Here is a 15,054-nt window from a genome sequence, read left to right on the forward strand (position 1 = left end):
ATGATATTTATCCTCTTCTTTAGACTTTTTACTATCTTTCTAATTTTTCAACTATATGTCTTTCATGGTCAGGGAAGAAAAACTGTTACAAAAGTAAGAAAGAAAACATAACTTCCTTTCTTGCCCTGCAGTACCTTGCCAGCAGCTAGGCAGAGTAGATAGACAGGCAGGCAGCAAGTGGGGTCTTGCTGGCCTCAGGCCACTCAGTTCCTACCCTTCCACAAGTGTCAAGAGCTCTCTTGGGACCACGGGGTTTTGAGAGTGTGGGGGTTGGCCCCAGAGTCTTCTAAGACCCTAACTAGCTAACTGACAAAAGAAAAAGAGAAGACCTCCCCAGACAAGGTCACAGAAAGCTTGGTGAATGAATGAGTACCCAGTGTCCAGCTGTGCTATGCAGAGAGGCGTAATTCTCCTCCGACCATCTGCTGTCCGTGTTTCCACTTGTTTCTTCAAAAGATTCTGGCAAAGTAGAGTCAAATAAGTGAATACAAAAGTTTCAGCTAACCATTTCCAAACATCCAAAAAGAAAGCTGTCTTTTGTTTTGCCTTCGTGATGAGACCATTTAGCTCTTTTAGGAAACCAATATGAACTAAAGTATTGGTAACCGCAGTCTTCATGCTGTACAACAGAACTCTTAAGACTGTGGCTTGGTGCTCACACTGCCTTCCAACCCCCTGGCACCCACTCCTCTCTTCTCTGCTCTTCTGAATTTGACTACTTTTATTCTCATCAGGCAGTAGTTCTGCTTCTGGCTATGCCACATCTATATCACTATGGTGATGAAAATAAAGGCTTCTAAGGAAATGTGTTCTAATTCCCCTTTCCATAGCCTTGTTGGCACACAGTCAAGCAGCTGCCAAGCACAGACATGGTTAGCAGGGCATCTTTTTTATTTTCAACACAGTGAAGAAGCAGAGATCAAGAGCTCCCAGCTGAACTGGCTCCAAGAGCCTTCTGCCCTGTCATCAGTACCTGACAAGACCACAGCCGTAAGCATATGACATCTAACAGACATTAGCTAGTGCAGGGGCCACTCTTGTCACAAGTGGTGACTCTATTTATTTAAAATAAATAATAATCGTGTATCACAGGCTGAACTAGAACACATTATATAGCCTAAGATGGGTTCAACTTGCAGTAATTCTCCTGCCTCAGCCTGCCAGGTGCTAGAATTATAGATGTGACCCAACATTGCTGGCTTCCAAACTGACTGTTTTCACAGTTTCCTTCCTTCATAAAAGGCATGTAACAGTGGTTCCCAGCCATGTGTTCCATCAGATTGACCTGGAGAGATCTGTTGACTTCCACAAGCTTCTACACATTATTACTTAAATTCTCACTTCCCAGTGAGCCCCCATGTCTCTTACTCTGCACTGCCCCATTATCCCAGTCCACCAATGAAATTCAGGGTTCCAGGAGAAGGGGAGCCCAAACAGCTCTGAGGCAAGTAATCTAATGTCTGATCATCTACAATTTCCCAGATTGATGAGTAAATGAAGGCTCTGCAGTTCCTGCAAAGAACAACCTCTTCTATGGCTCCCTGGGAGGGAAAAAGACCTCTGATAAAGGTGTTTCAAGCCATTACTAGTATGGGCCGCAGCTGGCTATTGGTCCAGCCCCATACTCCCCACATACCCTCTTCACCACCACTCATGCCCCAGCCCTGTCTCTGTGGCCTGTCCAGGCATCCTGTTTCGTGTTCCATCTGTTTGTCCCCTTTGCCCTGTCTCTGGGCATGTGCTCATGTCTTTTAGTGCCACCAGGCCACACTCTCACCTTCCTGATATCTTCTAGACTTTCCCCATTTACCACACCCGTGACTGAGGATGCTGAGCTTGTCTCCCTAGCCGTGGCATTCTTCTGATCCAGCTGTTGCTGTTGCTGTCTCCGCTGGTACTTGAGCATCTCAGGGTTCTCAATAACAGCTGTGGAAAGCTGGGCCTCAGTCATGATTGCCAGGCTCTTACCATAGGTGGACTGGTGAATGCGGCTCTGTAAGAAGCAGGGAAAGGTTTGACATATGGATTTGAGTATCACTATGGCCGAAGCTGCCTACCAGCAGGTGCACTTTAGTGCTCACTCTCCTAGCTCTAACAGCAGAATGGCCCAGGAGGCCAGCTCACCATCAGTTCCCACTGACTATACATATCTGTCAAAACCTCTCACCTCTCACAAGGTGTTTACTGGGAAGATAGTGAGATACTGACAAGAAATCACCTTTTTACATCGTCTAATACAAAACAAATGGCCATGGATACTCTCGCAACTGAACTGCAGGTTCCTGAACTGGTTCCTTGAGGTTCTGATGTCATGCCAAGAACCCTAAGTGCTCTCACAAAACCAACCTGTTCTCTCTGTTCTTGTGGATGCCAGCCACCACAGCAAGGGGTCCCTTGAAACTAGCATTGTATCTCAAGAGCCCAGGAGGTTTCTCAGCTCCCCCATTATGGTCCTTCTGAGTAAGGTATCCTCCCAACCCTACGCCATAACAAGCTAGATAGGAACCTCAGGAGAGAATAGCAGCATACCAGAACACCATAGTAAACAGTTTTCATAAGAACATTCTGAGAAGTAGGTCCACAAACAGATGTGCAGATGACAGTGCTGTACCCTGCCCAGGAACCAGGCACTAGAGTTAATGGCATCTGGCTCATACCAGATGATGGCTAATTGGTAGGTAGCTTTCTATGACAGGGGTTGACTCTCACTCCTATAAGACCTAAGGAAGCCCAGGGACCTTCCCTTTCTGCTGTCCTGTCCCCTCTTCTAAGCCCAACCTCTGTAACCTCAAGCTAAAATTTTGACGTTGGCCAGGATTTTTCTAGAGTTCCTTAAACACAGAGTCACTGTCAATGATCTGGGAAATGGTAAGACACTTGGGATTCCTCCACAGGCTCTCACAGTGACTCTCCAAGAGGCACTGAGAGATCCAAGGGTCCTTGATGACAGGGATAAGGCAGAATGAAGACTCTAGGTCACTCAGAAACATACTCCTTTAAAAACCCTGGCAGCAGCTAGGCGTGGTGGCACACGCCTTTAATCCCAGCACTCGGGAGGCAGAGGCAGGCGGATCACTGTGAGTTCGAGGCCAGCTTGGTCTACAAAGTGAGTCCAGGAAGGCCAAGGCTACACAGAGAAACCCTGTCTCGAAAAACAAAAAACAAACAAACAAACCCTGGCTTCCCCCATTGCAAGCATAGCGCATAAGGTAGACTCCACCCCAGGGATCAATCACATCTTAGTTACGGGTGTTGCCGCACAGCAGGTGAAGAGGTGGCTTACCCCCAACAACAGCACCACTAAGAGGATAGCTGCTGATCTGCTCTGGGCTTCCACAGAGCTCCATTCAGACAAATGGATATAACACCCTGAAGGCGAGATAAACCTGTTTTTTAGGATCCCAAGTGCGGGATCAGAAGGGTCTTGTCAGAGAACAGGTGAGGTCAATTCACTAGAAGAGCAACCACCTCGTGCAGGAGCTTAATTGTTGCCAGCTGAAAAGATACCGTGAACAGACTCTGGGAGGAGATATATAAATGAGCCCAGAACTGGAGACGGGGCCTTTTGGAGACTTGGGATAGTTTTGGCTGTTCATCGCTGCACTTTGAGACTCTCCTAGAGAGAACCACGAGGGAAGGCTTTGGGGCTCCAGCTCCTGCTGAGGTTCTGGGTTCTGGTTGCTCTAGGTTCCAGCAGAAGAAATCCTGCAGATTGTGCCAGGAGAATCGTTCCTCAGAACTGATACCCTTATGGTTTTGTTATTGTGTCCATTAATCCTCATTTCCTATTGTTTTGGTTAGTCAGGTTATAAGTGATGTATGCTCGGTCACTAAGTTGTTAATAAAATATATTGGTTAAGAAAATTGAGCCTACAATACCCCATTAATGGTTGGCAAATGTCTATCGGTAGGAAGAACACTTTCTGTGTCTACAGCAGGTAAAGCAGAGCCTTTCCCAGAACCCATACAAAGTACAGGGAGGCCCCATCCTCTGAGAAGAGACACAGGTGAGGGAGCCTGACTCAAAGGCAGCAGGCCCAGTTCACACAGCCACTTTTTAACTTAAGGACAGAATGACAAAGGGCCATGCTCTTTTCTTAGGCTTAGCTACCTCACTAATGATGAGACCTGCTTTATAAATGTTATTTTTATAAAAATATTTCAGTCCTTTATTATGGCATCTAGGAAGAAAGGGGTTGCAGAGAAACTGATGTAAGAAGAAGAAGAAAAAAAAATACAAACCAGAAAAAGAAGGCAGAAGTCAAACACCATGTTAAGAAAAATAAAATAGCAAACGGACCTCCACAGAAGCACTGGCTTACTCCAGTTCCTACTTTTCAGCAACTGGGTTTGGTCTCTTGGTGCAAAGCTTCTCTTGGCAATTTTTCTACCAAGTTTTCAACTTTATCTTACTTTTTTAAAACACTGTTTAAAAATACAAACGGCTAGGCAGTGGTGGTGCATGCCTTTAATCCCAGCACTTGGAAGGCAGAGGCAAGCGTATCTCTATGAGTTCGAGCCCAGCCTGGTCTACAAAGTGTGTTCCAGGACAGCCAGGGCTATACAGAGAAACTTTGTCTTGGGGCTGGGGGGGCGGGGGGTAGGGCGCCCTCAGGAAGGCCTTACAGACATTCCTTAAAATAACATGAAACATAAATCACTGGTGGTATAGCTCAGTGGCCACAGCGTTTGCCCATCATGTGGGAGGCCCTGGGTTTGATCCCTGATATCTATAAGCCTCACTTTGCAAATGGTTATTCTGTTTTCTTAGTTTACTTATTTTAAACCAGTCTCACTATGTAGCCCAGGCTGGCCCTGAACTCTCTTCAGCCTCTTTGGGATTAAAAGTGTATGCCACTGCACCCAGCAATTGTAAAAAGTTTAAATGATAAACATTTACAAAGCCCGTACTTGGGGAGAGCCTGGCATAGATGCTAAGAATGACCAGTATTAACTGTCACATAGCTGCTGCTATGCCAGCATGAAACAGATGAAGGAAGAGACCTAAGAAAGAATCCCACAGAAGTGACTCCAACTCCCACCCTGCATGAAGGCCTCCTGATAGCTACTGCTTCTCTCAGCTTAAGCACAGACACCCAGTTTACTCTTTGTCCAAATACTTATTTTTGACATGACTACTTATTATTAATCTATTTTTAAATGGATTACATAATCTATAAAAAGCAAACATGTTAGAATACTTAAGAATTAATGGGTCTAAGTCTTCCATAAGAAGAGGACCCAACTGAAGGGGTCTCAGAGCTACTAAGGCAGCACAAAGACCACAAGCCTACCTTTTCCTCCTCACTCAGCGGGTCTCCGAGTTCATCCTGGGAGAAATCAAGGAACGCCACAGAGCCGTCCATAGAGCACACCAGGATACCCAACCCATTCAGAGTCCTGAAAGAGACAGCTGTCAGCAGCCTAGGTAGGACAATGTACCTGCAGTGGCCACATGAGGACACACAGAGAATCCTCTGATAGATGCTGGAAACCTAAGGTTCCCTTCTGTGGCCTGAAGATAGGTACTGGCAACGACGGGCAATAGACACAGCCTTTGGGGACCTTTAGGGCTAGGTACTAGTGCAAAGAATCTCTTACCAAGTTTTTTGTTTCTGTTTTTTAAATCTTGAGGAATGTGTCTGCTATAAACCTACAGAAATCCCAGTCTGTCCAAGCAGGCATTTCCCTACAACGAACCCTGGCTGTGCAGACCCTCACAGCAGCAGAGCTGAGCTGCAGCTACTGAGCAGAGTGCAAACAGCACGTTGGGGCCTACATGGCCCGAGGAAGATAACAGGCTGCCTGGCCGAACATATCCAAGAGGTCTCATGTTGTAGGGGCCAGTGCACTGCAGCAAGAATCCATCTTACCAGGAAATATCCATGATGGACTTGTCAAACAACTCATGGATGACAACCAGAGGCCGTTTCAAACACGTGAGCTACAGGGAAAAAAAGGTTAAAGTTAATGAAATCACTGAGAACCAGCTCATGCACTCAGCTCAACCATCTTTTATGTGCCCGGGAGCTTCAGTCACCTCCCTAACGTACATGGCATATTCAACTCAATCAAAACACAAGTGCCAAAACCCCAAGCTGGGGAAACTAAGACCCACCAGAAGTTCACACACTAAAGAAGCTACTATCTGGCAGAGGGGACAGCTTTGCAATCATTCAGCAACAGCAAAAGCAGAGGCTCTACAGAGCAGGATGAGATAGTCTCAGAAAGAACCCGCTCACCTGCTCTAGGCAGAGCTCAGCTCCACAGTACTCAAGGCTCCTGAAGACAGTTATATAAATCATTCAGGCTCATGCCTGTGTGTCAGATAGCTCACAAGCACACACCAGTATAAATTTCCCTTAGCCTAAACACAAAATAAACTGCTAAACTCCAATATAGGGCTAGAGAGATGGCTCAGCAAGAGTCAAGAGCACTTTGCTGCTCTTCCAGGGGACCTGAGTTCAGTTTTAGCACCCACATCAGGCAGTTCACAACCACCTCTAAGTCCAGCTCCCAGAAGATCCAACACCTACTTCTGGCCACAGTACATGTGTGCACGCATGCTCACACAAACACACACAGCTATACACGTAAAAATGGGCAAGGAGTCTAGAGAAATGGCTCAGCATTAAAAAGCAATTACTGTCTTACAGAACACACTTGGAAGCTAACGACCAACTGTAATTTCAGTTCCAGGGGATGGACACTCTCTTCTGGCCTCCACAGGCAACCAAGCACACATGTGATACACACACATACACATATTCAAAACACTCATATACATAAAATTTTTTTAAATACATCTTTTTTAAAAAAACTGATTAACGGGCTAGAGAGATGGCTCAGAGGTTAAGAGCACTGGATGCTCTTCCAGAGGTCCTGAGTTCAATTCTCAGCCACCCATATGGTGGCTCACAACCATCTATCTATATTGGGATCTGATGCCCTCTTCTGGAGTGCAGGTGTACATGCAGGCAGAGCACTGTATACATAATAATAAGTAAATCTTTTAAAAAATAATAAAATAAAAAACTGATGAACTTGTAAATATTTAGTTTTTAAAACAAAATATGTCTGTGAATTATCTTTATATTCCTCATACCATGAACATGTCATTGATTATCCTGTGAAAACCTTTTGCAGATGATTCTGTAATATTCAGCAGGTGGGTGATCAGCAGCTAGTCATTCTAACACTGTAACAAGTGCCATCTCTCATACCAAGTGCCTGAGCACTCGAAGACAGGCGCAGATCAGGCTGGAGAGATGGCTCAGAGGTGAAGGCCATTAGTTGCTCTTCCAGAGGTCATGAGTTCAATTCCCAGCAAACACATCGCTAATGAAATCTGGTGCCCTCTTCTGTCATGGAGGTATACATGCAGGTAGAACACTATATACATTATAAATAAATACATATTTTTAAAAAGACAGGTGCAGAGCCAAGTCCCATAGATTTGATAAGAATGCACTTGTCCACATGATGGGGGTGGGGGTGGGGGAGGGGAGTCCTTCCGTATGCCATGGCAGATTATGGGAGGCTGATCTCTCTGCCTTACACCGGTGAGCAAGGAGGAGGCATAGCCATCTGAGACTAGAGTTTGAGCTACCTGGATCTTACTTAAAGTATCTTAGCCCACCATATTTCTAGAAAACAATTTTGTCCATTTTCCCATTAAAATCTGGAGTATGTATACCATCTGATCTCAGAATTATATCAAACTAAGGCAGCACCCTTTATGGCCTCAGACAGGGCAGATTCCAAAAGAGCATGCCTTGAACTGCTCACTGTAAGCAGAGACCCAGAGTTGGTGTGAAGAGAATGCTACCTGGGTCCCTTCCAGCAACACAGTTCTCTGTACAAATTATAATGCATGTAGCCAGAGGGTAATCTCCAAATACATAACCTCAAATATATTCTGCTTTTGAAGAAAGTTTTAATTTATTTTTCTAAGTGTGTGTGTGTGTGTATGAGAGAGAGAGAGAGAGAGAGAGAGAGAGAGAGAGAGAGAGAGACTTTCAGCATGCACAGTCTACAAGACAGGTGGAATTGTCTTAGGTCACAGAACATCAGTCTCTGGTAGCAACCTTTCAAAGCCCTATCTTGAAAAACCTCACAGTTCACTCTCAATTTATCACTGAATATATGCTGAGAATCTGTATGATGGATCACACCGAGCTGGGTCTAAAGAGCTTAAGACAGACCCTCCTCTTGGACACTACTGTCTAGCAAAGAGAACAAGACACACAGTCTTTAATCATCAATGTTATCTCAAGTGTCAAACAGACAAGTCAATGGAGGTAGCAGCTAATCACATAAACAAGTCAACACACGCAGGCCAGGACTGCAGGAGGAGCTCAAGCTCAAGGCCAACCCAGGCCTCACAAAAAGACTTTGTCTCAACTAAAACAACCTTATTATCTGCCCACAGACAAACACATGAACAGTTTATGATATGGTCATCAAGTTAAACCCTATAAAACAACAATAGGAATAAACTATTGTTAAATACAACACACAAGAATTTCAAAACCCACTATGTTAAGTGAGTTAAATGACAACAAAAAGTATATACTGAGCAACTGCATTTACATTAAGCTCAAGAACCTTTCAATTAGAGAGGCTATTAGTGGGGCTGCTGTGGTAAAGTCAGGAATAGGAAGTGTTCAAGGTGGTACTGGCACAGCACAAACATATGTGACAATTCACTTAACTGTACCTTTCAGGTGAACACACTTTATATATAGTATATACAGACACAAAGAACTTCCCAGCAGGAAGCGATACAGCATGCCAGCTATGGCACTGACAGCTGCAGAAGCTGGTGCAGGTGCAGGGCAGGGTGCCCTCTGTTGCCCAGGCCCAGTCTCAGTGCTTCCTTCTAATAGCAGGAAAGCCTCAGTGTTTCTGAAAAGGAGCTGAGCCAGGTACAGGTTGAGGAATACACTGAGAACCATCAAAATCAGTGGGTCTCTCTTTCCTTGAAGTCCTCCAGACTCTTCCCAGTTCATAACCTCCATGCAACCAAAGCTCAGGCACTTACCCAGACAGAGAGCGAGCGGTCCTTGCTGCCAACAGCACAGCAGCAGTATGGGCAGCTGGGCTTTGCAGAGCTCCCATTCTTCTGCTTCTTTTTGAAGATTTTTGGGTTGAATTTCTAAAGCCAAATAACCATGGTTAAAATAAATAATCTATTACCAAGATGTCCTCCAAGTACAAGCACCCAAGTATACTGGGTAGTTTTTGTCAACTTGACACAAACTAGAGTCTTCTGGGAAAAAGAAATCTCAACTGCCTCCATCAGACTGTCTAAGGGACATTTTCTTGATTAATGATTGATGTGGGAGGGCCCAGCCCATTGTGGGCAGTACCACACCTGGGTGGGTGGTGCTAAGTTGTATAAGAAATCAAGCTGAGCAAGCCAGAGAAAGCAACCCAGTAAGCATATTCCTGCCCTCCATGGCTCCTGCCCCAGCTTCCCTCGACGGCCGACTATCATCCGGATGTGTAACCCCAATAAATCCTTTCCTACCCAAGTTTCTACCAAAAGGGCATGGTGTTTATTACAGCAGCAGAAAGCAAACTAGAACAGCAAGCATCAGAAACACACCAAATTCTCAGCTCACAGATACGAGTCCCTCACAGACGCTAAGCTCAGCTCTGAGTATGCATCTTGAAAACTACAATGAGATATTTTGTTGATGATGCAAATGAAAGCTCAAAGAGGTCAGAAAATAAATGCATAGAATGGTAAAGTGAAGACTGAAGACAGCACTACCAAATGCTCTATTTATGAAGCCAGGAGACAGATCAAGGGAATAAAAATTGACATTCTCAAATCATCCTCGCCTGGTAGTCAGCCCTTGGACCAGAGAAGTTGAGCTTGCCAGGGGACTTCAGACACCACAGCCTGCTCACTGCATTTTTTTTTTTAATGAGTGTTTGGTGTGCATCTGTGAAGGCCAGAAGATGGTGCTAGATCCCCTGGAACTGGAGTCACAGATGGCTGTGAGCCGCCACAAAGGTGCTGGGAACTTAACTCACGTCCTCTGGAAGAGCATCCAGTGCTCTTCACCACTGACCCATGTCTCACTGCATCTCTTAAGGGAGCCCAAAGGGACTGGCAGGAGGTCCTCTTAATTCCCCCTCTCCTCCATGTATTGTGTCTTGCTGATAGACAATGACCTCCTTAACTGTCTGCTGGTCTGGACAACTGATTCCCTAAGGTACCTGGCTCATGCCTTAAGAAAGGCTAGGCATACAAAGTGAGTGCTTTGCCACCTTCATGAATTAAGACAGTAGAGTTCTTAAAATCATAAAGGAGTACATCTACTCCTAAGAGCCTGGTATCTGATGCACAAAGAGGCTTTCCCTCCAGAGGATAAGCAGCAATGATCAGAAGAACAGATACTGAACATGACAGAAGGTGAAGGTTTGTGCCCTGAGCTTGACTTCCTACTACCACTGGTTATGCTTGAAAAGTTTTGTGGGTCCTGGTAAGCTTACAGAGCTGTTGAGGATCACATAAGAGAGACACAGAACCACTGCACTAAATATAAATCAGTAATTCCAAACATCTAGTGAGAAGGCCCTAGTCTCAACAAAATCCAACATGGACTCCCACACAAAACAAATGTATAGAAGCAGTAATTTACTCCTAAAAAAATTTAAAGTACAATGTATACTTGTTTATGATCAGTTTTAAAAAACATGTAATCAAGATTCCATTTTGATCAGGTTCTGGATGATCCTTCAGTCATCAACCTAATCATCAATCTCTCATATTTGGTTACTCTACAGTAAAGAAAATCCAGGTTCTAAGAGGTTATTTAAAACTCCTTAATAGCCTGTGTTGGGCATTCTCCAGACATTCAATTAAAGTCACCCAGAGTGGAGGACATTATCTCAAGCCTAAAGGATGAGCAGCGGCCATCTGAATGCATGGGCTTAGCTATAACTCGGTGACAGATGCACAAGGCCCTGGGCTCCAACACCACAAAACACAACAGAGACTGGATGCACGCACCAGTACTCTCAGCTCAGGCAGTCAACTACAGATGTACTGCTGCTGGGCACAGGGAGAAGCACACCATTCCAAGGGTACCCAGAATGTTTTCTTCACAAGAACTGGGCAACGGAACACCTATGGGTTAGCACTGAGCTACAGTATTCCTAAGACTGACCCAGAAGGCATTTACCATTTTAGAATCTGACAACTATAAAACAATCCTACATACATATTCCATTTACAAAAATGGCCCTAAAGTATTTAAGCATGCTTAAAATGAAAGATGCACCACAGTGTGCTGACTCCCAGAGCCTACCGCCCAGTCTACATGAGACACACAGCCTTAGGGAGTGTTTGGGGAAGCTGACACTCCCTGAGTTCTCAAGACCCATGTATGTCACTGCTCTAGACAGCTCAGGATGGGAGTGATGGCTGCTAGGATTTCTGAGGTGAGGACACTCACCACAACAGTCACAGCTTTCCGATGCCCCACGAAGTCCATGTTGGTCTTCCAGCCTTCTCGTTCAATGATCTGAGCGGTAGGGCCAGAATTATTCATGGCATGGGCAGATACCAGGTAATGGCCATCAGGTGACCAACTAAGCCGGAGCACATGGGTCGTTCCTCCACACTGTAAAAAACATCTGAGCTTGAAAGGAGCTCAAGAAAACTCTGGCGTCAAGGACAAAGCGAGGTATGATTTACAAATGTATGTTCCCGTGACACACACCATATTCTGCCTGAACTCTAGTTTCCACAGGTGGCATACCAGAAAGAGCTCTAGGTCAAATGAGTATGGGTACTGTGGCATCATCCACTCTCCACTTATCCACGAGTGAATATAAAATAGCAGAAGACAGAATCTGCAGAAAGACCATTCCTTTAGACCACCAGCTCTGCATGGGCCAGATCTATCTGGCCACTTGCCTACTGCTTCTGCACAGCACCTGTTAGCCCCAGAACAGAGTATCTACAAAGCAACCTCAAAAATGCTACAAAAAAAAGGGGGGGCCTACAGATGCCCACAAGCCAAGCAGGAGCCTGTGCCTGTGCATAGTAGGTGAGAGTGCTGTGCTACCCAGTCCCTTGAGTGGTGAGGGCACCTGTGAAGGAAAAGAAGTTCATACACTCCTTATACACTATGAGAGCCACAGCGGAAAGGCACTAGGCCTGTGTTGGCCTGAAGGCTGAGGCAGGTATCCCTCCATAGTAGACCTAACACCAAACTCAGGAGCAACCTTCAAGACTAGGGTTAAGATCTTACGTCATGGTCCCAGAATAGCAAAGCATAACCTAGTCCTGTGGGAGCACCTCCTTACACCTCTGTGCAGGATGGCCCCAGCAGAGGCTCGCGAGCACTACCATACCTCACTAGTATTCAGGGCCCTCCTACAGCCAGTCTAGGAACACAGCTCACAGAAGCCCTGTGCCTGGCAGTCAAAGCCTCTAGAAATTCTAGATGTGATAGCTACATGCCCTACACCACAGTTGTGAGCAAGGAAAGTGGGGAAAATAAGGTGAAATCTGGCCTTAGTCCTAGACCTAACCAAGCAGCTGATGTTGGTTTAAGGAGAGCTGAACACATGATTTTAAGTTTCCTATTGCAACTGACCATACCAGTAAGCAACTTAGTTCTCTCTGAAAATATACATTCCTGTGCCCCATGCTTTGGGAAGCCTTCTGTCACATAGCCCCCTACCTAGGCTATCTCTGTAGTCTGGGCAACCGAAATTAAACTCAGAGATCTAATTTAAAAAAAAAAAAAACAGGTACTGGTGGAGCACACCTTTTTAATCCCAGCAGTCAGGAGGCAGAGGCAGATGGATCTCTGAATTTGAGGCCAGTCTGGTCTACAGAGAGTCCAGGACAGCCAGAACTACACAGAGAGACCCTGTCTCCAAAATGAAAAAGAAAATAGGAGGAACAAGGTATTAGAAAAGTTCCATAGAAAGAAGGGAGATAAGTGAGTATGATTAAAATATACATGTGATAAAGCTATCAAAAAATAAATTTAAGCTGGGCGTGGTGGCGCACACCTGTAATCCCAGCACTCGGGAGGCAGCGGCAGGCGGATTGCTGTGAGTTCGAGGCCAGCCTGGTCTACAAAGTGAGTCCAGGACAGCCAAGGCTACACAGAGAGATCTTGTCTTGAAAAATAAATAAATAAATAAATAAATAAATAAATTTTAAAAAATTTTTAAAGGAATGGTGAAAATTTAATACCAAATAAAGTAAAGCTGACAATCAGTAAATGCCTAATGAAATGAAAAACACAAAAGAACAGTTTTATATACTTTTAAAAGCGTTTGCTATCCTTAACCAAGTGGAAAATGCAAATTAAAACTACTTAGAGTTTCCACCTCATCCCAGTCAGAATGCCTAGCCTCAAGAACAGAGGCTGATAAGGATAGAGAGGAAAGGAACCTTATTCAGTGATAGGGGTGCAACCATTACAGAAATCAGTAAAGTGGTGTCTTAAAAAAACTAGGAATATAACACTATATGATCCAGTGTTACCACTCCTGGGCATGTACCCAGCTCTATACCCTACCACAGAGATGCCTACACATCCATGGCTATTACAGCTGGGTTACTTACTACCCAGATGTCCATGAACAAATGAATGGATAATGCACTTTATTCAGCTGTACAGGAAAAAAATCAAACTATGAAATTTTCAGGAAAATTGATAGATTTGAAAATTACTATATTAAGCAAGGTACTCTAGACTCAGAAAGAGTGTGTCGTGTGTGTGTGTGTGTGTGTGTGTGTGCGCGCGCGCACGCACGCACGCATTAAAGTGAAAAAGGGACCGCAGAGGGAAAAGAACAACTAAGGAAGTGGAACACTCAACAAAACCTAAGACATGGAAGTAGGAAAGATACAGGAGGAAGATCAACAACAATACATTATGTTTAAAAATACTATAATGAGCCAGGAAATGGTGGCACATACCTTTGATCCCAGCACTCAGGAGGCAGAGGCAGGCCAAATCTCTGAGTTCAAGGCCAGCCTGGTCTACAGAGTGAGTTCTAAGACAGCTAAGGTAACACAGAGAAACCCTGTCTTGAAAAAAACAAAAACAAAAACAAAAAAGAAAAATATATAATGAAACCTAAAAAAACTATACGCTAATTAAGAATATTGAAACTATAATAACATATTTTTCATTTCAAAGCTGGCTATTGAACACGTTCTTAGAAAGGAAGGATTTTAATCACCTAATTCATAAAACTACAGCTCAGACCCCTAGACTGCATGCCCCGACAGGGCCTGAGCCATGGCCAGCTCCCCCTCTGTTGAGGAAGTTATAGCAGAGGCAGAGGCTAGGCTCTAGACTGCTTCTGGTTACCTCATCAAAAGGCTTGGTGATGCTAGTCTCTAGCTGCCAGTCCAGCGTCCTCCATACCTTCAAGCTTCGGTCATCAGCTTGAGAGGCAATGTATTTACCAACAGGGTCCCAAGTCAGCCCTTTCACTAAGCCAGAATGACCTCTCAGAGTAGCAAGAATTTCTGTTCAGGAAAAAAAAAAAAAAATTTAAATATGAACAGGTGTTATTTATAAGAAAAACAACACTATACAGAAACATAAGTTGTGACAGCCTATAGAACAGACCTTAAGGGTCCTGAGTAGTTTACCTTGACCAACCTCAACCCTAAATAAATGCAAGCAGAAGAGCCCCATATTTCACCTCCACCAAGGCAACAGCAAACTGAAGAAATGGCTGCATCATAGAGGCCAGCATGAGCTAACACATGTGGGGGGTCACACATGCCCCAAGAGGAACAGCAGCAAGGGTACAGGCTGGCACCACAGCTGCCAGTTCTGACCCCCAAATCTTATCTGCAGCAGGCACAGACATTTGTAACCAAGAAGGTTCCTCAAGGAACTCTGATGCAGGCCTCCTGGACAGGCCCCAGAGGCAGCAAGCCTATCATCTCAAGAAGAACTTTTAAGTGAGTTATCTAGAAGCCAATGATGAAGGCACCTCACATCTGTACCCAAAGCTGTACCAGTCCCTAAAACTGCCCCTCCTAAGGCCAAA

The 15,054-nt window shown here is 44.8% G+C and overlaps 1 protein-coding gene across 4 annotated transcripts in view; it reads right to left on the reverse strand.

Annotated features, from left to right (window-relative positions):
• Window positions 1-15,054, reverse strand: part of HIRA (histone cell cycle regulator) — an 80,639-nt gene that overhangs the window by 38,840 nt on the left and 26,745 nt on the right. For all 4 annotated transcript variants that reach the window (XM_084802420.1, XM_084802422.1, XM_084802421.1 and 1 more), the window contains 7 exons: window positions 14,361-14,521; window positions 11,472-11,639; window positions 9,044-9,157; window positions 5,874-5,944; window positions 5,295-5,400; window positions 1,778-1,993; window positions 374-459 (listed from right to left, as the gene is read on the reverse strand). In XM_084802420.1, the coding sequence (XP_084658546.1) occupies window positions 374-459; window positions 1,778-1,993; window positions 5,295-5,400; window positions 5,874-5,944; window positions 9,044-9,157; window positions 11,472-11,639; window positions 14,361-14,521 (922 nt within the window). The remainder of the gene's footprint in view (window positions 1-373; window positions 460-1,777; window positions 1,994-5,294; window positions 5,401-5,873; window positions 5,945-9,043; window positions 9,158-11,471; window positions 11,640-14,360; window positions 14,522-15,054) is intronic.

This window comes from Acomys minous (genome assembly GCF_964271855.1).
Source record: "Acomys minous genome assembly, chromosome: 11".
NCBI lineage: Eukaryota > Metazoa > Chordata > Mammalia > Rodentia > Muridae > Acomys > Acomys minous.